This window comes from Canis lupus, chromosome 14 (assembly GCF_011100685.1).
Source record: "Canis lupus familiaris isolate Mischka breed German Shepherd chromosome 14, alternate assembly UU_Cfam_GSD_1.0, whole genome shotgun sequence".
Taxonomy (NCBI): domain Eukaryota; kingdom Metazoa; phylum Chordata; class Mammalia; order Carnivora; family Canidae; genus Canis; species Canis lupus.
Window position 1 is genome coordinate 20,785,483 of NC_049235.1, and position 26,049 is coordinate 20,811,531.

The following is a 26,049-nucleotide window of genomic DNA, read 5'->3' on the forward strand; positions in this document are numbered from 1 at the left end:
TATGTTTCCTGTTGTAATAAAAATATTTATTATAAAAATGGTTACATCTCTGTACATAGAGACAAAAACACAATTTATACATCAATAACTTAAGTGGGCCTGAACATTCAGTATCCATCTGCTAGAATCCTAAAGTTCTTCCATAGATTTCACAAATACCAATGTAGACTATTTCTGTATTATAGAACTCTATTTATACAGTATAGTTGATGTTACTGTGATATTAACATTTCTTTTTCTCTAGTATTTCAAAGACAGTTCACAGTGTTTGGATTAATTAATCAACTGCTTTAAATCTTTGGTAAATACAAGTATTTACATGCAAAATGTTTAAAATTTCAGTAAAAACTGAAAAGTCAAATAATCTATTGCAAATAATTTTGTGTAATTGATAAATGCATGAGTCAGAGTCCCACCATCAAGAAAAGTCATTACCTAGGACTTCTCATGATAAAGTCTGACATCCATAATAAATCATTTCAGGCCTTTATGGCCACTACAGAAACACCACAATTCTAGACCACAGCAAAATTAAACACAAATGTTAAATTCTACATATACAAACATAAACAGTACTTATTATTTTACAATGCAGAAAATTCTAGGTTTTTTCTATATCCCAATTTACCTACCAATTTGTCACAGATGAGATTATCTCATAAAAGACTATTACCTTGCAAAAGTGAGGGAACTATTTAAAGAAGCCATTCTGTTTTTAAAGACCAATTCATCCTCTTGCCAGTAATTTAGCTATGAAAATATAGATCATTTCTTAAAATAATTTGTGGGGGTGGGGGGGGAAGCAAGATGCCTGTCTTCTGTTTCTTTCTTCCCTCTTCCTTCCTTCTTTCTGTTTTTCTCTTCCTTCTGTGAGAGTGATGTGCTAGACCGGCCTGTCAGCCTACAGATTATATCAAAGTCCCCAAAAGTTCCATACGCATTACAACTTTCATTTATCATCCCTCAGTCTCAATGATTCAAATGAAAGCAACCTGGAATGAAAACCTCTTACTCCCAGGCTGTTTGTTAGAAATATCCCAAGAAGTATTTAAGTTTGAATGTTCTTGAATCACTTGATAATTAGGAATTATTTTTATGGACATGTTAATGCAGGAGTGTAGAGAATATAATTACATGTATCAAAAATATACCTTTTTAAGCCTAGAAAAGGAATGCCATCATTGGATTACCACCATTGCAGGGGAGTGAACAGCCCCTCCTACTGAGTTAGGTTCTGAATGTATAGTTTCTTTCCCTAACATTGGTTTTTCCAATGTACATTTCATTTATAAACAAAGTAAGGCGAAGAGAGTTTTGCTATCACTTTGGCAATTCTTCTCTCCCTCCAACTGCCAACATCCTCAATTCAGTGCATATTTTAAAACTCACCCAAGACTAGGCAGGCACCTGGCAATAAGTGTTCACTTATTATATGAAGTGTAAACAGGAAAGCAGCATAATGAAGATACGGTATTTATCAGAAGAGGCTTTCTTCTGAATTTCCAAAACGTTTTGACTCATTCCTCCCTCACTCAAATAACATACAAAGTAAATGTTATTTAGTCACCAGCTTTTCCTCCCTAGAGAACACAGAAATACAAGAAATGTACCTTTACATACATTTCTAATTACAGAGCATAAAGTAAGCCCTAACCCTTTGATGTCAGGGAAATACTGGCATATTGACACTCGATATGCAATAAATACCATTATCTCATGCCATCAATCACAGGCCTAAAATATCAGTCTATTGAAACTGCTAGCTTATATCTTTACTTCGTTCCCATTCTTGTCGATAAAGACAGGGCAAACTGAAGCTTTTCCTGCTTCAGGATCTGATAGAAGCTTGTACGTTATGCTAAGTTTAAAGACCTAGAGAGCTGGCCATCTGTTAACACCTACATTACACTCTCCTGGGTCCGAGGAACGGGCTTCGTTCCTTCTTGCACCACTGTTCCCAACAAGGAGTCTTTGTTGCTTTTGTTTGTTTTTGAGGAAACGAGTTCACACACAAACATTCAGGAAGCAGCACTGGCTTAGACCCACTTTGATCCCTTAAAGTGTCCTGAGTGTCCACTTTCACAGAGCCACTTTCCCCTTTGCCAGATTCTTTGGTTCCTTGCTTGGGATACACCAGTCATCGGCCTCGATGCTCATTTGATAATGTTTGAAGGCTGATTTGTTAAAGACTGGGAGTTTTTCTACAGACTCTGAAGATAAAGCCTGAAAAGAAGAGAGGGAAGAAAAAAATCAACCCAAAGAAATTCTTCATGGCATAATTTGTACTTGATGTGATCATTCAGAAGAAAGTATTCAAACATTCAAATACATCCCTTTAATTGATTCAATAAGAAGAGCACACCATACATAGCTGATGGTACGCTAGACAGTGTATAAAAAAAAAAAAAAAAACTAAAACCAAATATTATTTCTACCCTCTAGAGGCTGAGATAGTATATATACAACTATAAATTGAGGAACAGAATTTGTCTTCAATGTTTACACAGGTCCCTTGTTTGGATATTGCTGATGTGATAGAACTGAAGAACAAAGCTATTCTTTATTTACAAAAACCTTTGTATCTGTGATATAGAGTTCTAATCTGATGCTATTAATTTATTAAAGTCTGATAATAGAAATCTGTGATCTCTTAATCTTTCCCAGTACTTCGAAGACTTTCTATAAGATGAATACGTTAACTATTTCAGATAGTCCAAGGCCTCTGAGCAAATAATTCCTTTGCACACAATGAGAGCCTACGAGCTTCACATTTTAGATACTAATGTCTGTAAATACATTTCAGTCAAAACAGCTGCAAAATGATGAAAAATCAGGACAGTGACCTTAACAAATCACATTGAAGCTTTTATCAGAAATAGAAAAACCATGTACCAAATTTTAAAGTTTAACTAGGAAATGTCAGATTGTCCCATTGCTAGCTTGTGAGCAGTTAGCTTTTCCTTCCCTGGATTTCTACTAAGGTCAGCTGAAGGTCTGAAGTATCTTGGTATCAGTTGTTTTCTAGGCTGGAACATAATTAGCATCTATTTCCCATGAGTTTAAATAAAATGATGGTACAGCTATTCTCACAAATGCCAAAAGGTGTTGGTTTAAAAAATTCACGTGAACATCTCCTTATGTGGAAACTAATATGTTTTATGAGAAACAATTTGGCTTCGCTTGAAGCAGGTGTCCTGGCCCCACTTCCGATTGGTAAGTAACCATATTAAATATTATTAAATAGTATGTCTATGCATATCAAACAGAAAATGAAATGGGGATCCCTGGGTGGCGCAGTGGTTTGGTGCCTGACTTTGGCCCAGGGCGCGATCCTGGAGACCCGGGATCGAATCCCATGTCGGGCTCCCGGTGCATGGAGCCTGCTTCTCCCTCTGTCTATGTCTCTTCCTCTCTCTCTCTGTGACTATCATAAATAAATAAAAATTAAAAAAAAAAAAGAAAATGAAATGACTTTTGGTCATTATTTGCATTAGTTTAGTTTGAGGTATTCACTATGGACCATGGAACTGAGGTCCGGAAAAGAACTGCTTTCAGAATTACTGTTTCAGGGCATCTTGGGTGGCTTGGTTGGTTGGGTGCCTGACTCTTGATTTTGGCTCAGGTCATGATCTCAGGCTTGTGAGATCAAGCCCTACATCAGGCTCCATGCTCAGCCAAGAAGAGTTCTCTTTCTCTCTCTCTCCCTGTGCCCCTTCCCCCACTTGCATGGACTCTCTCTCTCTCAAATAAATTTATAAATAAATTAATTAATTAATTAAATCTTAAAAATAGAAATATTATTATTTCTACTGGGTTGAAAGGATACCTTTAAGTAGATGACGGCATCTGTTCCATATCCTGACATAGAGTAGAGATTCAGATCTCCTTGAAAGTACTTGGCATAGAGACGAGAAATTGGTAAGCCATAACCAAAACCAGCCTAGAGGGAAAAGATCAGTTACTGGCAAAGAAGTGGACATGATCATTGAAATACAAAATGTAAGAAGGAGTTATTATCCTCCCTGCTGCTGATGTTCTTGAACCCAGATAAGTATTTTCTACTTCCAATCAGAGACCTCTCATAGAATTGTTTCACTGTCTTCAGCTTGCTTTATCATGCTTTCTCATACCCCCTACCCCCTGCCCAATTTAACTAAATTGAGTAGCTTGACTAAATACTTCCTTGTACTCCTTTGCTTTACATTTATAACTAGGTGGCTGGGGTGAACTTGGCCATCTAATTGGTCTTACCAAAGGAGCATTCCGGGAATTATCCATCACAGGCGTTGGTGCCGTGGAGTATGTGTAACTAAAGAGGCGATCAATGATCCTCAGGGGAACACCACCTCCTCTGTCTGAAATCTTAAACAGACAAACCAAAGCCAAGCATTAAAAACAAGGTACATTTGTCTATATTTCCTTTATTTAAAAGTCACCTGATGTCCATGACTTTGATCTGTTTCTCAAAGCGGAGAGCTTTATTATTATTGACACTTTTTTAGTTTTCTCCAGAGAGACTCAAAAGAAAAACAGAGAATGGTTACCTTAATTGTAAGATCTTCTTTTCCCAAGACAACAATCACTTCAATTGGTGTAAGGGAAGGCCAATTTTCCTGGTGTTCAACTGTTGCCCTCATTGCATTCTAAAGAAATCAAAACCATAAGGAATTCAACGGCAGAAGAATGAGAAACAATAAATAACTGTTTTTTATGTTTAAAATAAAAGCAGCACAGAGGGTAATTCAAAGTTCCTATTTTTTTTTAAGTTAGTAGTAAAACAGCTCTGTAAATAGCCATTTATGAATGTGTCATGCAGGATGTATAATGAAAAATATTCATTTACCATGTAATATAGCTCCTGGGAGTAATGTCTAATGGAAAAACAATTCTGCTAGCTGTCAAGTTCTTATTTGTAAGCTTAATTTAAATGTAGAAATTGGTTTTTATAGTCCATTTCCTGGCTCTCTCTTTTCTGTCTTTCCATTACATTTTACATCCAAGCACCAAAGACTATTACATAACAAATGAACAGTGAATCATTGAACCAATTTATTGGCTTTTATAAAACTTGCCAGGAAAGGTTGTTACTATTTAAAAGGATAGTAAATAATTCTAAATTAAATTTCAATTTGCATTGGTTATCATCTTAACTTTTACCAATGATGGCAAAATAACTGTAGGAATTGGACCATTCAATTTAAAAATAAATGAAATCAATGAAAAAGTATCTTTTGTCCTTTAACAGAGAAGAAACTCAAACAAGTTTTCAGACAACTGGGTGCGTCTCACACAGATAAAGTTTTGGTTTATTTCACATGTTTTCCTCTCTAACCTCCTTGTGGTACATTATCTGCTTTCTGGTTTCTATATAATACTAAGTTCTAATCATTAGCTGAAGTAAAAGAAAAAAGATCAGATGTCTGTAGTATAATCAATACCTCATTGCATTAACATTAGAATAAGGTAGGAAATAGTAAATTCTGAGAAAAGCTACATCAGAATTAGAGGTAAATTTCTCTTTTTTTAGGCTTCCTCCCCCAGGAGTCCAAGAGACTCTTGGAAAGCATCATGAAGTGTCAGAAGGTTTTCTTTTTTTGGTGTAAGTACAGTCTTAGTTTGGTCTTAGAACACAGGACAGATTTGCTTCTTGGTACCTGGCTATCCCAGACTAGTAACATTCACATCCTTTGTGAGCTTGTTAGAAATGCAAATTCTCAGATGTACAGAATCAAAATCTCTAGGCCAGAGCCTAAGAGTAAGTGTTTTTAACAAGCCCTCCAGGTGATTCCAATGCATACTGAAGTTTGAGAAGCACTGTCACAGTCTTGCTATAGAAAGTGTGGAGTGTGGACCAGCAGCATCACCTATGGGCTTATTATTACAAATTCTAAGCCCCAGGACCCATTCCCAGCCACACTGAATCAGAGTTTACATTTTAACAAAACCCCAGGTGATTCATATGCACATTCAAGTTGATCTTGGAAGGAAATGACTGACTTCTGAGTATATTCTAAACTCAGGTTGGAGCCCTGCCACCTGCAGAAACTCTGGACCTGAGCATTGGGATTTGGAGCTGGACCATCCTATGGGGGTGGAGGTAACAAGGCCCCATTCACTGAAGCATTCACCCCCTGACCTTCCTTAACAAATGCATGAATGACTAGTGCTTTGTTGGACACCTGAAGAAATAATAAGAACAGGTAGCATTAAGACATCGTGAATCATATTGCACATTCTCAAATATGTGTTGATGCTCTAATGAACTGCATGTGCCCTTTCAAACATTAACTATAGCTTCTTTCTATTAGGAGCACTAAAGTGTGTTTGGGAGAAGACAGTGAAGCTCCCATTCAGCGGGAAATGATAAAGGAAATAAAAATGTAACATGTGAATTAAAAAAAAAACAACCCAAATTGCAATCACTGTGAAGTGTCATACCTTGAATAGTTCAAAGAGCATATGATGAAGGTGAGAAGGTACATATACAATGTGAATTGGCTGGCCTGGAAATTTTCCTAGAAAAAAATTTAGACTCACTTAGAACTGGTAAATATTTCATTAAAATATTTGATATTTTATCAATATTTTATCAATATCTATTTGATTAATAGATACTCCTTATTCCTGAGATTAGAATATTCCCCATCTTCCTTTCCTCTGAAATTCTACCCTAGACCCTTTTCTTTTAAACAGTAAACACAACTGGCTTATTTTCAAAATGCTATTAGGGTTGTTGCCTTGTGCTCTATGATTAATTTTTGCATTTCTCTACAAATGTATAAGGTCAGATGAAGTGTGTGACAGGGTACTATAAATTAGATTAGGTGGATTATTTGTTTCTGCTTTCAAAACTTTTATACTGAGGTATTTCAGAGTTAAAATCATACATTTTAAGAAAAAAGAAAGAGTTAACGTGTCCATAGAATAATACTGAAATTAATGTTAGGTATAATTTTCATATTTTGTGGGAAAATAACACATTTAAAATTCTTGATTTTTATCACCCAAACATTAAATCTTAGGGGCTAAATATGCTTACATTTCACTGAGAGGCAAAAGAAAACAGAAACAAAAACCTCATAATATTGTTTGAGAAGAAAAATAAAAGTATTATTGTTTGGTGTCCCAGGCCTTGGCAAAGTTTGAATCAGAAAACAGAAGGCCTGGCCCAATTCCCTCCTTATTTTATCAAACAGTTCAAGCAGTTTATCTACAAGTATTATGCAACAATGCTGTTAATGCTTAGAGTTCTTTTTCAACCTTTATTTGTATTCTTATTTTTAATTTAGCAATTATATTTACATATTCCCAATCCACGAGTTAGAGTACTTTTAATCTGAGCAACTTAATTTTAACTGTCCTGCTTTGAGAAGCACTATGGGAGAAGATTTAAAAAGTGCCTTGCATTCATCATATTATCACTTCAACGTGGGAAGACCCTATTTTTTCAGTTACCCTGGATCTGAAGCCACTGAAGTATGGTCTGCTTCCAAAACAGTGGTGCATACTTACAGAACAGTTAAATTTTTTTTTTGTAATTCAAAAATATTTTTATTTATTTTTTATTTTATTTTTTTAAAGATTTAATTTATTTATTCATGAGACACACAGAGAGACACAGAGAGAGAGAGAGAGAGAGAGAGAGAGGCGCAGAGACACAGGCAGAGGGAGAAGCAGGCTCCATGCAGGGAGCCCCATGTGGGACTCGATTCCAGGTCTCCAGGACCACACCCTGGGCTGAAGGCAGTGCTAAACCGCTGAGCCACCCAGGCTGCCTAACTTAAAAATATTTTTTTAAATTTATTTTTATTTTTTATTTATTTTTTAAAAATATTTTTTTATTTTTTATTTTTTTTATTTTTTTTAAATATTTTTAAAAGAACATTTAACATGAGATCTACCTTCTTACTAATCTTGCGTAACTGAAATTTTATATCCATTAAATAGCATTTTAAAATAAAATATCGGGGATCCCTGGGTGGCTCAGCAGTTTAGCGCCTATCTTTGGCCCAAGGGCGTGATCCTGGAGTCCCTGGATCTAGTCCCACATGGGGCTCCCTACACGGAGCCTGCTTTTCCCTCTGCCTATGTCTTTGCCTCTCTCTCTCTCTCTCTCTGTCTCTCATGAGTAAATAAATAAAATCTTTAAAAAAATAAAAAATAAAATAAAATAAAATAACCCATTTACCCCAGCCCCCAGCCTCTGGCCACCACCATGCTACTCTCTACCTCTCTAAGTCTACTTAACATATCTCAGATAAGTAGAATCACACAGTATTTGTCCTGTGACTGCCTTATTGCTTACAGTACAATTTGAAGTGTTTTTGTTTCCAGGTCTCATGAGTAACTTCTCTAGGAGGCTATTTCTGCTACCAAGTGGCTCCTCCTACTTCTGGCCTCCCTGACTCTCATATTCTGCAATAAGCTATCTTTCTTTGATCTAGGACACTGGAACTCATGCTACTCTAAATCTTAAATTGTTTGTTCAAACCTTGCCTCTTTATGAATCATCATTAGCAACTGAATATGCTCAAACTGGAACTCTGCAATGGAGATCAAGAGAACCTTGGCTTCAAAAAAGAAGCATACAAATTCTAGACAAGTTCAGAAGGAAGAAAAGGAATGCAGGAGTTGCTTTGTATTTACAAGAAGTAATTATACTGGGAGAACAGTGAATTTTCCATAGATTAAAATATTTTTTTTTATTGCTTACCATTCACTTGTGTGAGCTTTAATTCTGGAGACGTTAAATAATACTGGTCACAAAGCATCTTCGAACACTCAAAGGCATCTGAAATAGAAGGGTTTTTTTTTCATAATGATGAAATGAGTTTATGCCAAGTAAAATTTTCATGTGATCATCAGTGTGCGTACTACCCTTAATTTAGAATGTTCATTAGAGTACAGATTCACCTGTATGAAAAAATATCTCTTTAATATTTTATTGAAGAAAAAATTAAGACAGTGTTGATGTTATAGGGGTGGCGATAGGAATATGCACACTTCAAAGATTAAATAGAACATAGAACAATAAGGCCATTACTGTATGGATTTTTTAATTTTATTAATGAATGTTTAAACCCCTGACTCTCAAAAGCAAAGGATCTTCATGACAGTATTTATAAAAACATAAACTGGAACACTCTGGATATAAATTCATTCACAAAGTCACCTCAACTATAGATATGTCAATCATACAGTGTACATTTTCAATAAGGGAAATGCAGAAATCTAGAAATTACCTTGGACCACGGCTGCCACATCACAGCTTGGATCAATGCTTCCAATGTGAGTTGGGTTGCCTGTCTCTGAGTCACTGAATATAAGAACTGTTGAAGAATAAAAACAAAAGATGTCATAAAAACTAGGATAATAATGATTAAAACTACCATTGAAAAAGAATGTGAACCCCTGAATAATGAAACATCTGGTTGGGGTATGGCTGATATTCTATACCCATCTCAGTATATCATGACCATGATGAGCTAACTTACTATGCTGGTTCATCAGCATCCGGGTAGAAATACGGTTCATGTAAAATCGATCCAAGAAATACTGAAGATTTTGGTTGGTGACTGGATCAACTGTACAGCCATCTTTATATTCTATGATTCCTTGTGCCATTGTAGGAACTACATTGTAGTGTCTATTTCGAACTTTGATGAGAGTATCTGTAAAACTAAGCCAAAACACATTTAGAGTTAGAGAAAGTTCAAGTAAGTTTCATTCACTTATATGCCTTAGATTACTTCAAAGAAGGCTGAAGCTTTTTTTAAGTACCCATCTAAAGAATCAAATGATAAAATGTTTGGATGAAGGTTTATTAAGGTTCTCACTACAGATTCTCCAACTACAATAGAGGAGATAGTATTACAAACAGATTTATTTTGCTTCTCACTTAACATAAAAATACCAGCTTTCTAACTGGTGAATTCATTCTAGGAATTCATTAAGCCTTCTCTTTAAAAAATAATAATTAAAAAATAATTAATATTAAAGATAAGTCTAGAGTGCCATTGTGGAAAAAAACATCAAGATTTCTTCTCAGATTTATAAAAAGATTCTTCTTTCCTATTCTTATAGGGAGAAACTATAAGTTAATCTGAAAGAAAATGTTCTATCTCCAATGACAAAATGACATATACTGATACTATGTCATAGTAAATCTACCTGTGAATCTAGTCATCAGACTAAATGTATACTAAAAATAGATTTCCTTAAAAATAAATCTACACTTGTTCATTCTTAGCATCATTTTCAATGTCATCATTCTTCATCACTTTTAAAAAACCAACAAGTCAAAACTTGTCATTTGTAAGGCAGAGGGTATTTGTTATTCAGAGTTGTGGATCCTTTAATTCATGTCTAAAAAAAAAAAATCTTAGGAGTATGTCTGGAAATAGTCAAAGTTTTAGACACTCTAATGCATAAAACTTACTCTGATAATGCTTTCTGGTCTTCTGGGCTTTTCTCATGGAATTCCACCAAATCCATCAGGCTCTGGATATACCTGTAAAGTGACAGGTGTGCTTTAAATTTAAAATTGAATTGTCAGATACAAGTGACTAAATCATTTCAAATGATTGGAAAAGAGAAAGCATTATGTTTAAAATTACAACTTTCCTCCAGCACATTTTTTAGATCTAAAATCAAACCAAACCAACCAAACAAAAAAACCCAAAGCTATGACTTTGACCCTCAAATTTCTAACTTAAAATTTATTTCTTTAATCACTCCAGATTAAGTCATTCCAGTCAGTAGTTTTTGTTTTATCTAGCAAGTGTTTTCTTTTTTTATAGCATTTAGAAACCAACTTTTTTTTTTTTTAAGATTTTATTTATTCATGACAGAGAAAGAGAGAGAGAGAGAGAGAGAGGAAGGGAGAGGCAGAGACACAGGCAGAGGGAGAAGCAGGCTCCATGCAGGGAGCCCGACTTGGGACCCGATCCTGGGACTCCAGGATCAGGCCCTGGGCTGAAGGCGGCGCTAAACTGCTGAGCCACCTGGGCTGCCCCTAGAAACAGCTTTTTAAGAAAAGCTTCCTAATTTTTCCTACTACATTCATAGGTGAAGAGAATTCGTGAAAGCAGCAAATACTATGGATTATGTGTTTGTAACTGTTTAACAATATATACAGTAATATTTATAATTTGATTATAGACTATATAATATTTATAACACATATATATTTCTAGAATCAATGAACAAAAAGCTGTCTGTCAGTAGATTAGGGTGAGGCTCTGGCGAATATCTGCCTCAGTGCATATCCTAGTCCTGTTCTCTGAAAATTTGTTCCTTTGGGTGATCTACCCTCTCCAAGCCTCAGGATCCTTATTTGTAAAATAAGATGACAATAACTGACAATTACTAAGTTCTGGCTTGCGCTAGGTACTGTTTTAAGTACTTTATAATGGATTAGCTCATTTAATTTCACTCACATGAAACTCTTTGAAGCATATACTTTATTTTCCTCAATAGCAGATGCAGGAACTGAGGCATAGCAAATTTAAGATACTTGCTAAGAATTCCACAACTAGGAAGAGGCAGAGGTGGCATTTGAACCCAACGCCTGCTGTTAATTGATTTGTAAGTAACAAAGATTAGACCTTCTAAATAGTAGTCCTTCTATTTCTAGAATAGGATTCCATGTGCAATATCAAATTCTGTCTCTTATTACTTAAAATACAATTATATCATGAAAGTATGTCCTTTTTCAGGGCAAAATGTCTCTTTATAGCTTTATAACTGTCCCTATGATAACTTACCCTAACTTACTAAAAAAAAGTCTTTACATCTTTCAAAAATACTTACTGTTCAGACCACCCATTTCCAAAGATGATGTTAATGTATTATAAGAATTCATACTCAGATACTTGTCTTAAAAATAGAGACTGTTTCAGAATGGGTTCACCACTTACCAGCTTTTAACTAACTGCACCGAAGAGGTATTGACTAATCGATCAGGGAGGATATCAATTTCCTTCAGGATATTGGCCAGCCTCACAGGCAATTCTTGTCTCAAAAATGCAAAAGAAGTTCTTTCACATGCATTTTCTGTACCTGTAATAAATAATATTTATTTAGTTTTTGAAAAAAAGTAGATCTGAATCATACACTTGAGTAGCATTAGATATCCAATATCGAACACATACACATATCATTAAATTATAGTTTCACCCTCAGTTGGGTTACTCTTTATAATAAGAAGTATCTCCTCCTTCATGGTCTTTTTCTTTACTGTCTTTTTTTTTTTTTTTAAAGGACCAATATGAGAATTATTGTTTCCTTTTTGGGGGGAAGAGGATTCACTTCCATTAAGTCAGAATGTCCCACAGCTGTCAACACCACAATGTCCACCAGACAACATCGTTCAGAGGGTTCTAGATACGAAATTGAAGTAGAAGGATAAGACAGTGGGTAAGAATCGTGATATTTCCACATTAGTGATAAATATCATCACATTTAAATTCTTGAAATATTCCTTTTAAGACCGCTGCAGAAGGTTTGTAAACATTTCTGGCAGTAAGGCAAATATTCAGAAAATCATACTGGCAAAGAGACAAAACTGTTAACAATGCAGATGAATGTACCCTGTCAACAAGTGGAAGGTGGCTAAGCGATAAAATCTCACTTAATTTGAGGCTGCTTTATAACATTAAGAATCCTCTCCAAAAAAAGTATATAATGTTGTGAAGGAGGGGATAAAGGTTTTAATTCATTGTGATACGGTGGCTCAAAGCAAGAAAAGTGTTTTGACTGGAAGCTTGCACGGAAATAAGAGCTCAAACCATCCAGCATCAGTGGGTCAGCAAGCGGCCTTGACCTGTAGGTGCAAACTGTGAGAAATAAGGCAGCTAGCTCTAGGCCAGGGTAAGGCGCCCCGGCGTCGAGGGTTCAGGGTTGAGGGCTCTGCTGCAGGTTTCCGACAGCAGGAGAGCAGCGTCCAGGTATCTTAAGCGGTTGGCCCCGCCCCCCCGCCCGAGGGCTCAGAGTTGGGGCGGCTCCCCAGCCCCGGCGGCCCGCCCGACCTCCCTCCCCAGCTCACCGAAGTCCAGGAGCTGCTTCATGGACAGCGGGGACGGGCTGTAGCGCGAGAAAAGCTCGACCTCGCGGGGGACCACGCTGGCCGCGCTCAGCGAGCCGGCGCTGCGCATCACGAAGCGGGCCGCCTTCATCTCGACGCCCACCGCGACGGGCAGGCGCTGGGGCCGGGGACGCTCCGAGGCCGAGGAAAGCTGCGGCGCGGGCCGGCGCGGGGCGGCGCGGGGCGGGGCGGGGCGCGTCTGGGCAGGGGGCGCGGGAGGGCCGGCTCGTGCGCCCGGCCTGGGCTGCCTGGGCTGCGACTCCGGGGCGCTTCCGAGTGGAGGAGCCGGCAGTGAGGCCGAGGAGCTGCGAGGGGCCCGACGCTCAGGTTCGCGTCTGGCCACGACCCGCCGCCTCCCGGGGTTTTATTGGTTTCCCCGCACGCTCCCCCCGGCCCCGAAGGGGCGGAGTCACCGGGACTTGGAGCCGCGTCCCGGCGGCGGCCGCGCCAATCAGCTCAGATAAAGAACTTTGGGCCCCGCCCCCGGCCGCGGGTCCCGTGGGTGGCGGGACCTGGCGCGGCGGCCCGGGGCTGTGAGGGGTCAGCCGGGGGCGGAGGAAGGTGAAGCGGGCATCTGGGGTACCGGAGCTCGAGATTAGCCGCTTGGGACCCGGGCCTGGGACGCGTGGGCTGGGGGCCCGCCCAGGCTCGTCCTTGTTTACGAACGAGAGACTGTGTCAATGTCACGCATTCCCGACTAGAAACTATTTCCAAGAATCTGAACTCCGGGATGTCATTGGTCCTCGCCCAGAGCGGGCTTTTACAGTAGCCAATCAGCTGCATTCAAAGGTATGAGCTTCTCCGCCATTGGACAGTCAGAGAAGCAGCCTAACCATCTCTAGTGTTTTCTCCCTGAGCGAACAGGACAAGGCAGGAACTGGAGGTTCCTTTAGGTAAGACTTAGGCTTGAGTAACTGACCCAAATACATTTACTTTTTTTTTTACCCCCTGTGGCCATAAAAGGCCATCAATTTGGTTTTCTCCAGTAATATAGTCTCCTCTTTGGGTTTGACTCTGTTAATTAAAAGCAAAGTTATGAAGGGATCAGTTTGTCAGTTTAACTCCCTGCCCTCTACCATCAGAGAATTTATTCACTCTGACCTCAATCCAAAATATAGAATGTCCTCAATCCAAATCTTTGCCTAAGATGGTCTTTTCTACTCTTAAATGTCTGGCACGAAGTATATGTTGCAAGCGATCTTTCCTGATTGCCTCTCCTCCATCCCTCTTCCTAATGGCCTTTTTTCACCTAGGACATGATATTGTAGCTATTTATGTTACTGTATTCTCCTCTCTGAACTTCTTTCCCTGAAAAAGATCAAGGTTGGGACCAAGTCTGATGTATCCTTGTGATTCCTTCCTTGCTTTATCACTATTCAATCTTAAACAGTTGTGGGAACTTGGGGGCAGCCCTAAATTGCATCTACACTTGGAAATAGGTTTGATAACACTATGATTTGTGTGTGTGTGTGTTATTTTTTTTAAATTTTTTTTAGCAAGTGGGGACATGGGGCAGAGGGAGAGAGAGAGAATCTTAAGCAGGCCCTGAACAGCATGAAGCCGGACATGGGCCTCAATCGCATGATGCCCACATCATGACTTGAGCTGAAATCAGGAGTTGGATGCTCAACCAACTGAACCACCCAGGTACTCCTATGATTTGTGTTCTTGTACTATGAATCCTTTATTACCTATTTGCATAGCTTAATGAAGCAAGAAAAAAGAAAAACAAAACAAAAAATGTGTACAAGAAGCCAAACAATGAAATGAAACTCTCTCTGATGAAGCAAGTAAATTTAAGGTAAAAATCCCACACACACATTTTTCCTCCCTGGATTACATCCTAAGAAAAGAAATAAAGCAATGCACTTGCTTTTCTTTCCATGTGTGTGGGATCTAGAATAGGCAATTGTGTATATTATAAAGAATTATACTCTTTAATTTGCAGAGAAAAGGCAATGGAAATGATGTATTACAAGTAGGTCTAAATTAGGAAAGCCCCACTGAGTGCTCTCTTGGCTTACCCCAGACTATTTCCCTTCGTGTTGCGGGATGACTAAAGATCAGGGGAAGTCATATGATATTCACAGAGATGGCTCAGTGCTAAGTGTGTACGGAGGTCACCAAACTTTTGTCTCCATGTCATCCCATCCAATAATATTTCCCGGGTTACTCTCACAGTGCATTACATTCTCCAACGTCATTTCTCTATGATGGAAACTGTTATAATTGGCAACGTTTATGATAACTGGGCTGGAATAGCCAGGTAAAGTTGTTTACACAGTTGGCTAAGACACTATGTATTACCATGATTAGAGAGTGACCTGGAAAGACCGTGACACTTGTATTCTCTGGCTGGCCAGAGATCTTGGAGGCTATTCAGTGGCTATGGAAGTATGGCAAAGGGAATTATTGTCTGGGGGCAATGGGTATGGACAGATTTGTGCATTCATTCAAGTAAAGGCAAACCAGAGGACTATCAAATGAATTGGTGCTAATGAGCAGCGGGGAGTACCCAAGTTTCCCCCTTGTACACAGTGCTGAACACAGCACCCCGGCTTGAGGCACCTGATTCCTGAAATTTTCAAGAGTATGCTTACCTCGCATCAAGTTAACTATCTAGCTTGCCTAGCAAAATCTGATAACATAAGGTCACTGGTAGTGACACTTTTGCCAGAGGGTTGGACATGTCTAATTTTACAAATTGCTTCAAGACCCTTAAAAAGATGCCTTTTCAATCTTTTCACCTCTAGGAATATATGTATATCTCAAGAACTTCAAAAGCCATGATGGATGGAAGCAAGAGAATAGTTGTGTGTATTGTAGAGTATATATGTGTGTGTGTGTGTGTGTGTGTGTTTGTGCGTGTGTGTATAATAGAATATATATAGAATATTTAAAGTTAAAAATTAACAACAGACTTGGAGAAATTACTTACAAAATATGTAAGAGAAAAATGACTAGTTTTTGTTTTGTTTTGAGAAAAATGACTAGTTAAGAAATGGCTGTTTCAGCAGGGAGCAAAGTTAGTCATGATGTATTCTCTCCTGGAGGTTATAGATAATAGGCAGGAGCTACCTTAGATTTAGTAGGCAAGAAAGGTCTCTCTGAGGAAGTAATAATTATAGGAGATTGAGGAGCCTTCTTTTGGGGAGTGAGAAGGGAATATTGGTGAAAGCATAATGGCAAAGAGATTGGGGAAAAGAAGGCTTAAATCACCATTTGGTCTGTGATATTTCTTATAATTGGTATTTTTAGAGGCTACTAGATGCCAGGAGCTGGACTAGATGCTTTGGTTGGTGTGAAAATATCTTCTTTCATGTATCTCAGACTCAGTGGATGATGGAAAATAATGGCTAATTTTTAAAAAAATTATTCATGGGATTTTCATTTAATCCCCAGAGCAAAAAAATTACAACTAAACGCCTTTAAAGACAGTTTATAGAAGAGATTTTTTAAAAAAGATTTTATTTATGTATTCATGAGAGACACAGAGAGAGGGGCAGGCTCCCTGTGGGGAGCCCGATGCGGGACTCGATCCTGGGACCCCAGGATCACGCCCTGAGCCAAAGGCAGACTCTCAACTTTTGAGCCACCCAGGCATCCCTATAGAAGAGATTTGATCAATGTGTCATGTTGATGGTGATAATAATGCTGCTCAGGAAGGATTTTAGAGGAAGGACTATGTTGGGGGATGAGGAAATGCCTCCTCTGAGAACTGGCTTTGGGAATGAATTGAGAAACATGAGCGAGATTTTAGCAAATTACTGATAGTGAGGAAGGATGTCTAAGGCCGAGCAAAAGCACAGATGTAGGAGCTAGAGATATGGAGAAATAATGACTACTCCATCTGGAGTACCCATAGGAAGAAGGACATGAAGGAAGCCTGGGTGGCTCAGTGGTTGAGCATCTGCGTTTGGCTCAGCACATGATCCTGAGTCCAGGGATTGAGTCCCGCATTGGGCTCCCGTGGGGAGCCTACTTCTCCCTCTGCCTGTCTCTGCCTATCATGAATAAATAAATAAAGTCTTTAAAAAAAAGAAGTAGATGAGAGCTTAGGGTTATATCCTAAAAACCTTAAATGCTGGTATGAGGACTTTGAGATTCCTGAGGTAGGCAACATGGAACTCTTGGAGCTCAAACTTGTTAGCAGTTAAACAATTCAATGCAATAAAACTTCATTGAATACCTGTTATGTACCAGACACTATGATAGGTACTAAGGACATAAAGATGAAAAAAGCGTAGGCTCTGTCTTCAAAGACAGGAAAAAAACATGTAAATAATCTAAAGAAAACATACTGTGATATCTATAAGGTGTGTGTGTGTGTGTGTGTGTGTGTGTGTGGCCAGGGGTCCAGGAAGACTTCCTTGGAGGAGGTAACTCATCTGAGTTACAAAGATTGAAAAGAAGTTCATAGGCACACGTAAAGGAAAGGTGTTGGGACAATGGGAGAGAGAAGGAAAAGGACCATTTTATTTGTGGACTCCTCAGCTCTTGTCAAACCCAAGAAGGAAGAATGAAAAGAAAAAGTTCTGTGATGTTCTAAGCTTGTACTACGGGGAGGGAGTGACTTCATTAATAGAAGCAGAGAAGTCAAAGGGTCAGGAGGAAAGAGTAGGTTGACTGCAGAGCAGGAGCACCAATGATGGGTTTGTTTGGGAACACTGTGAGTTAATGTGAAACCACTAGGGAAGCAGTCATGGAAGTGGTTCTTGGGGAAAGGACGGTGAGGATTCAAGGCTGTTAGGCCATTGCTGAGAAGTGCAGATAGATGGGTGAGCCTCTCACCATTTTTTTTTTTTTTTACATGAGGCTCCCCTCTTCAACTAGCCTACAAGCTCTAGCTTACTTTTTTTTTTTTTTTTTTCTGTGCACAATACTTCTTCTGGAGAAGCCCTTGGTTTCATTCTATGCCTCCTTATACCTACAAAGACTAAAATTCTTCCCCTCACTAAAGCAACACCAAACAAAATAGTTCATTTTTCTGTTTTGGCACCTATAGTTTCAATGTTATCAGGAAAAACAGCAAGTGAATCCTGAAATTAACACATCTTGACTTTTTATAGAAAGACAAGAATTTTTGCTTCAGCCCCAAATATAGGCTGAGCATTCTTTCTCCCCATCCCCTACCCAAAATTTCTTAATTGTGTCTGAATTTTGTGTTGAAAAGCCAGTAAGGGAAGGTGAGCAGAGGAAATTAAAAATTAACTAAAAGAAGAACAAATGTGTGACGAACATATGGAAATATGCTCAAACTAATGAGTGGGTAGGAAAATAAAAAGTAATAAGATAATGCTACATCATAATTCTACTGTCAGATGGCAACTAATGGAAAAGCTAATAACATCTTCTCATGCTGGCAAGTCCTGGGGAAATAGCGTTCTCCTCTACTGTCATGGGAGTGTATAATTGGCAAATATTTTTGGAAGGCAATTGGCAGAATCTGTAAAAACTGTGAGGATAGTCACCACATGTTTCAGCCATTCCACTTCTAGAAACACATCCTAGAGTTTTACCAACAGACAGCGCAAAGATAGACATATGAGATTGTTCATTGCAGTATTGCCTGCAAGAACAAAAGAAGTTTGAAACACGTGTACTCATGAGGGCACGGATAAAAATGAATGACATACTCGCGTGCACTATAATGCCTGCTGTTGGTGGTGAGCCGGCAGTTGGCTTCTAGTGGCCAGTTACGGCACCTCTGCCATCCATGCAGTGTTTCAACTGAGGCCATGCTCTTGCTATGCGGCTTCCAGTGATGGATAAGTACCTGGCCATCTCTCCTCCATGTGGGACTCTGTTAATGGGAGTTCTTTGCTCTGAGGAGCTCTTCTTGGCTCTGGCTTTGTCACATTTGCATTGCGGTGTGAGTCTGTCCCAGCTCAATTCTGCTTCCTATGCCCCCTTTCCCTCCACAGATGTCATATATGCCACACAGTCTGCAAGCTTTCCCTACCCAATATTGCTTCCTCCTTCAGCCTTTCTCAGACCATCTCCCATCCAACCCAGCTGGGAACTCCAGAATGAACATTTCCCATTAGAGGAGTCCTGCACTGGGGAGAGATAGAGATCATTCTCCTGGTCCTTGCATGTACATATAACTGGAATTTAAAAACTTGGCAATTGGCATTTGGAAAAATCCCACATTAGATCCGTGGCCTATGTGGTTAAGAGCTGCCATAGTGGGACGGCCAAGTATAAACCTCTGAAAATGCCCATAACTAAGGTAGCAAATACAAACCAATATGGTATCCTGCTAGGAATGATGGAACTCCATCATTCTAAGTATTTTAAGAGTATTGGTTCCATCATATCTCCACTGAATTCATCTGTAGAAACTGGGTGATTCCTTGAGAATGACTGTAGGCTGTTACAAACCAATCGAGTGGTAGCTCTGCTGTGCCACACATAGTGATTTTGCTAGAGCAGATTAATATGGCTTCAGGTACATATTATACAACCACTGGTTTGGTGAGCATATGCTTTTGTTTCTCCACAAATCCAAAACAAAACCCCAAAACAAAAAACAGACCCTCTTGCATTCCTCTTTCAGCATCTGCTTACCAGAGGACCTAGACTGACATTACCTGTGTTAGAAAATTGTCCTCTATATTTTGGGGTTTTTTTTTAAAGATTTTATTTATTTATTCATGAGAGACAGAGAGAGAGAGAAAGTCAGAGACATAGGCAGAGGGAGAAGCAGGCTCCATTGCAGGGAGCCCGCTGTAGGACTCCATCCTGGGACCCCGGGATCATGCCCTGAGCCAAAGGCAGAGGCTCAACCTCTGAGCCACTCAGGCGACCCTGTCCTCTCTATTTTGTTAATTGTAAAACATGTCACAGACCAATGTGTATATAGTAAGGTCTAATTTCTATATAAAAAAAATAAAAACTATGTATGTGAATGTGGGTTGATGTATGCATGTAAAGAGACTGGGAAGGAACCATACTCAACATTCAATCATGGTATTGAAGGTATGTGAAGAACTCTCACTTCTTACTTTATATCTCCATATGACATTTTCCAAAGTGCATGACTCTGTGCTTTACACGCTAAAATCAGTAATAGTTCTTGACCAATAAACAACATATAAAATACACTGCTCTAGGAAAGGTTGTTCCCCATCACTTATTTGACCTTTTTTTTGGCCATGATTTCATTACCCCACTAGATCCCCTGCTTCATTACTTCTTTCATTCTCATGGTCCATCATCTTCTTGTTCTTCTGCTGCTTTTGTCTTACTATCTATTAACCAAGAACAGACATGTTATTTTTCCATGTGAGATTTTTTTTCCCCCTGGCTATTTCCCCTGAGATAGTACGCAGTCAGGTCTTCCTAAGCCTGTTCCTGGTGGGATCCCTCTCTACCAGGCTGTCATAACACATCAAGGTATAGCAGTGAACAGTGGCTGTCTGGTTCCACATAGTTCAACTAAATGGCTCTCTGGGCTCTATGTTGTACTCTTGGACCTCAGAGTCTACCTAAACCAGTCCTCACATGTCTCAAGTCCTGATTTAACTCAGGTATGACCTGACATTCCCTCCCCTCAACTCATCTATCTTTGACTAATTTCTTTTCCAGACCGATTTGTGTATTCCCCCAATCTGATTTAGCCTCTCATTCTCTTTGCCTTTCTTCCAAACACTTCCATCTTGCCTTCTGGAACTCAGTGTTTGTCCTCAAACTTCCTGCATCTCCAATTTCTTCTCTGAGTATTCCTTTTATATTCTCATCACAACTTGAGGACACCATGTCTCATAGGACTTCTTAATTGTAGATGGCTTTTCTTCTCAACTCAAAGTATTTCATGGCCTGAAGGCAAGATGGGTGTCATCCTCTTCCCACATCTTGTTTGTTACTTCTGTGCATTCAAAACATTACTATTCCTCCATTCTCCTTTAAAATCACGGACCTCTGAAGACAAGACATAAGACAATACCATCAACTACCTTTTACTGCTGTCCTATATGGAGTACGTGGCTACTTCCTTGGAAGTATGATTCCTGTCATCATTCTTGTTGATTTCAACATCACTGTGAATGATCCACCCATACTTTCATACCCCAGTTCATCAATCTCTTCAAATTATCAATATCTATTCATGGTTCACCAATATCTATCCATTCTCATGACTAAAACCTAGAACTCGGCTTCACAAATAATACCACCACATCCAAAATATGGAAAACAAACATGTCATTCCCTGTAGGCCACCTCCTATGCTCCTACAGTGTTTGACTCAACTCCCAAATTCACTGAGACTCCATTCTGCCTTTTTTCATGCCTTCTCTTCTCTTTTCCCCTTACCTAATGTTGATTCCATGGTTCAATACTGTGATTATATTCTTAGAAAACTCTTAACTTTCTTTTTCACTTACTGAGTGAACCAACCCTAGTTAAGTCATTCTATGTATATAGAGTGTATATAAATTTCAGCCCATAACTGCAAAATATGCAAGTGTTGACGTTTTCTTTTCTTTTGTTTTCCTATAAATCAGATTAATGTCTATTCTGAGGTCTTTAGTTAATATGAGATTTTACGATTCTTTCCCCCAAGGCTGCATCTATGTTCCCAGTAGTTCATATAGGCCCAAAGTATCAAGACAGGTGGACATCTAGTGCTTAGTGTCATCCAATCATGCTAGCATCCATTGAGATGCTTCTCATTGAATCTGCTCCTAGATTGTTGGTTAATGCAAATTGTAGCTCTATTATCCTTCATTCTCATCTAAAAGACCTATTCAAGCCTGGTTCTCTCTTTCTCTGAATGTGTGCTCTTGGGTACATGGACAGAATTTCATTCTGCTATTCCTGAAACATACCAGGCCATAGTCACATATCCCATCCTCCTTAGTGCCCCTTTGTTATGACTATACATATTGGGCTGAAGAAAACTCTAGAAGCTGATTTAGGCCTGTCTGCCTCATTTCTCATGCAGCCATTCTACCCTTGAAATGTTCCTAGGGGTTTGGTGAAGAAAATGAATTTCAAAGGCCTTAGGCCTAGAAGGGATTTGGAAAATAGTTAATAAATGCAATAAATCACATCAAGGTTCCCTCTATTACTTCTCAAACTAAAAGAGATTCTCTGGTTTACAGGTGCAGAAGAGAATAAAAGTTGAATAAAACTTGACAACAGCTCAAACAAAATTTAGGGGATTAGTGGATGGGTCATAGAAACCACACATAGGTTTTTATGGATCTGAAAATAAAGAAAACATGTATCATAATATCTCAATAAAGCAGATCTCCCAAAATAGAAGTCATTTTGGCTTCCATGTGAATCTTGCATGGTTCAGCTGCCCAAATGAGGGAAGGGGTCATGGGATAATAAGAAATGTTAGTGGAAAACATTTTTAATATTATGTACACAGACATATACATAAACATATATATAAAGAAAATACCCCAGAATGTCCATAGTGGTTATTGGGGGGTGGGGGTGGGCTAGATATATCAGTATTTACATTTGCTTTTTTTGTGCTTTTCCAAATATTAAACGACAAAACTTGTGTTACTTCTTAATTGTAAGAAAAAAAAGATGTTATTTCAAAAGTTGAAATAGCAACAGATATAGCAAAAGAATAGGCAAACAAATTTGGCAAATACTCATTTGGAATAGGCTTTTGACTGAACTGGAAGGCAGAATCAGGACAGGAAATTGGATCACCACCACAATAGAAGGCTCTCCTGCCTTCTATTCTAACCCTCTTGGGTAAACTGAGAGGTTAGGAGTCTCCAGGCCTCAAGAGCCCATAATCGACTCTTTCTCTCCCTTATCATCCCTGCCTATTGCCTTCTGTGGACTGACATTGAACTACTGTCAGCTGAAACTTTACTTCTATGCCTGTGACTTGTTCCTTTTCCCTGATTGCTGATCATTGCCTAAACTTCCTGAGATTATCACCAAATAAGACATTTCTTTTCCTTTTAACCCTCATGCCCTCCTGGCTCCTCACCCCACATGGTGTCCAAACAGGAATCTCTTATTTGGAAAACCAAAACACTAAAAGTTAAAACTAAAGTCCAGCCTTGGTTTGTATAGAACTGACTCACTGCCTTAGACAAGCTTTCCTGGTATTCCAGATAAAAGGAACACAAATCAGGCACCAGGTCATCTGGAAGACAAATTTTAGAGGTCACTTCCTTTTGTGATTTCTTTGCTTAACCCAGTGCAGGAGTGATCAAAACTACGTCAACATCCCACTGAAAATCCACTTGAAAATGAGAAAATTTAGTCAGTTATGCACACATTCCTTCTTGCCCAGATAAGTACTGGCCTGTTAGTATATGCAATGCATTGTTGTCTATATGCTGCTAAAAAAAACCCCACAAAATTCAGCTGAGTAAATTTTGAAGATCTATTTAGCTTTATCAAGCAATTCATGAGAGTGGCATCCCATCTAGCAAGTAGAGTTGTACAAAATGGAAGGCTTTTATGGAAAAAGAATGAGACAAGAAAGTTACTAGCAAACAAAAAGGATGGTTCCAGGGGATGTCACTTTCCTTTAGAGGGAAGAGCAAGGGGTCCTATCATGCAGATCACCTATTCTTCTTTGACAAGGTGGGTGAGGATGAAGAGGGCCCAAGTGGCAGAGTCATTGGCACCGAGGGGGAAATTCCTGACTGGCTGGTTAAGAATGCATTTCTGGGAAGGTTGAAACTGTAATTAGGTCAGTATTAAGCCCCAGTTTGGGAACTCAGTCTAAGTGATGCCATTTTTGGGCCTGTGGTTTTCTTGTTAACAGTGCTTACCAGTAAAAGGATAGACAAACAGATGTCACCCTAAAATTTTGTTTATTTGAAAATACTAGTTTGATTAACTACGTCTTGTGCAACAACTTCTCTCTCCAGCTGTGGCCGACAGTACCAACAATAGATCATAACATCCTTTCCTGTTTGGTCTGGTTTGGCCCAGGAGTCTTCTCAACATAGTGCTCTAGAGATCAGTGAATCAGAGCATCAGATTTGGAAGATGCAACCCCTTGTTATTCCAGGGCTTGAAGTCCAAGCAGCCTCCATGTATTGGCCTGCAACCTCTGCCTACACCCTGCCCTTTCCACTTGGAAAATCTGCACCTGGGTGAACCTGTCAACTGCAAGCATGAAAGTCCTTCATTAGTGCTACACTTTCCCCTGCAGATGAACAACTGAGGCAGGGGAGTCATTAAGTCACCCAGGACACATAGTTAGGAGGAAACCTGAGTTTTCTCAGTCTTACTTTAAACAGGAATCTTTGCCACACTCTTCTGTGCTTGGGAAATCTCAGATTTTTTTACATTTTACATTTTTTCTGACTCTTTAGAACTAAGAATGCCTGTTCCTCCTGGTCCAAACCAGGCGACTGTGTAAAACTGAGTTCAAAATCAAACTGAAAAGACGCTAGAAACTAAACAGCTTGTCTCTTCCAGGACGTTGAATTTTTTTTTTTTTTTATGTCCTTCATATGTAGAGCATCAGTTAGACTTTGCCAGAAAGAAAACTACACTAGCTTTAACAGTAATCACACAGACACACATTCCTTTTTCTTTTCAGTCTTTTTTTTTTTTTTAAGATTTTATTTATTTATTTATTTATTTATGACAGACACAGAGAGAGAGGCAGAGACACAGGCAGAGGGAGAAGCAGGCTCCATGCAGGGAGCCTGACATGGGACTCAATCCCGGGATTCCAGGATCACACCCTGGGCTGAAGGCGGCGCTAAACTGCTGGGCCACCGGGGCTACAAGTCTTTTGAAAAATAAATGTGAACATCTGACAATACTGAGTTTGGATGACATGTTTATGCTTTGCTTGAAGAAAGGGGCCTGGCTGTGTTTTGCTAGACCGCACTGAGTCCAAAGAACAAAGGTGCAGGATTCCCCTTCTGTGTTCTTTCTTTCAGCCTTTTTACAGAAGGGTACTCCCACCGTCTCTTGCAAGAAGAGGCACCTCAAAATGCACTGTACATTGGAACGAAAGGATTGTTTTCCTACTCTGCAGCCCTAATTCATCGTTAACACTTCCTGTTTAAAAATAAAAATTAAGCAATTCTTCAACACGCAGTTTTCATCAACATTGTGTTGGAAGGAAGAAATACAGCCCATCCTGTAAAAGCTAGCAGATGCTGGGCCTCTCCCTGGCTAAGTGGGTAAAAGGTCAGCCCCACACCCACAGCCTGGGCTGTTCTGGCTGGACTGGTGGTGGAGTCAACAAGGGGAAGTTTAGTAGGTGAAAGGTCACTGCTGTGGAACAGCACTTTCCATGTGTCAGCTCTCAGACATCTAGTTTCTGTTCATGGAAATAAAGCTAACTAGGGGAAAGGTCACAAAGACCAGAGGCAGCTCTGTAATAACTGGGGCCTGCCTCAACATTGTGTCCAAGGCAAGAGGCCAAGTGCTTAGGCCTCCCGGCCTTTAGAAATTCTGCTGCTCAAGTGGAAAAACAGAGATTGTAAGGTGCTTTAAAGATCATCCTGTACTGAATGCAGCAAACTGATAAACAACCTATGGAGTGACGAATTTGTATTATGTAAAATAACTTCACAAGGAAAGATTCTTTGGACAACTGGACTGCAATAAAGGATCTTGTAGGTTTTCTTTTTAGTTGCCCTATACCAGAGCAGTGGTTCCTAATCCTGGCCACACGTTAGAATTACTTAGAGGTTACTTAGAGGTTTTACAAATGAGTGCTGCTTGCTACCAGTTGAATCAGACTCTCTAGCCAGGGGACCAAGCCACCTTTATTTTTCTAGTGTCTCAGGTGGCTCTAATGTACAGCACTGCTTTTGAATCCTTAAAAACATGGACATTTGAAATGACCCCAGGTTAAGAGAGAAATTCTCCATATTCTGCATTAGTGCTTTTTAGATTATGGGTCGTGACCAATTAGTGGATCATGCAATCAGTTTAATGGGTCACAACTAGAATGAAAATGCAATAGAATAGAGGAAAAAAAGCATACTTGTGTTATGTGAGAT

General features: G+C 39.2%; 1 protein-coding gene and 1 long non-coding RNA gene across 2 annotated transcripts; one reads left to right on the plus strand and one right to left on the minus strand.

Annotated features, from left to right (window-relative positions):
• On the minus strand, positions 1 to 13,415 carry PDK4 (pyruvate dehydrogenase kinase 4). Its single transcript, XM_038556875.1, has 11 exons — positions 13,046 to 13,415; positions 11,919 to 12,060; positions 10,439 to 10,510; positions 9,495 to 9,679; positions 9,243 to 9,329; positions 8,714 to 8,791; positions 6,439 to 6,515; positions 4,545 to 4,643; positions 4,252 to 4,362; positions 3,827 to 3,940; positions 1 to 2,223 (listed from the first exon to the last, which is right to left on the minus strand). The coding sequence occupies exons 1-11, from the start codon at positions 13,173 to 13,175 to the stop codon at positions 2,080 to 2,082; spliced, it is 1,239 nt and encodes a 412-aa protein (XP_038412803.1). The 5' UTR covers positions 13,176 to 13,415; the 3' UTR covers positions 1 to 2,079.
• LOC119865671 lies at positions 13,405 to 26,048 on the plus strand. The gene is made up of 3 exons (XR_005369395.1): positions 13,405 to 13,977; positions 14,581 to 14,731; positions 24,976 to 26,048. It is a non-coding gene; the product is annotated as an uncharacterized LOC119865671 (long non-coding RNA).
• Position 26,049: the final 1 nt, after the last annotated feature.

What these genes read in the sequence shown, in the direction of transcription:
- PDK4 (XM_038556875.1), bottom strand. Translation starts at nt 13,175, where the DNA reads ATGAAGGCGGCCCGCTTCGTGATGCGCAGCGCCGGCTCGCTGAGCGCG. An exon ending in GATGCTGATGAACCAGCATA is followed by an intron (nt 9,330 to 9,494) that starts GTAAGTTAGCTC and finishes ATTCTTCAACAG; the next exon opens with TTCTTATATTCAGTGACTCA. An exon ending in TGTGGCAGCCGTGGTCCAAG is followed by an intron (nt 8,792 to 9,242) that starts GTAATTTCTAGA and finishes CTTCTATTTCAG; the next exon opens with ATGCCTTTGAGTGTTCGAAG.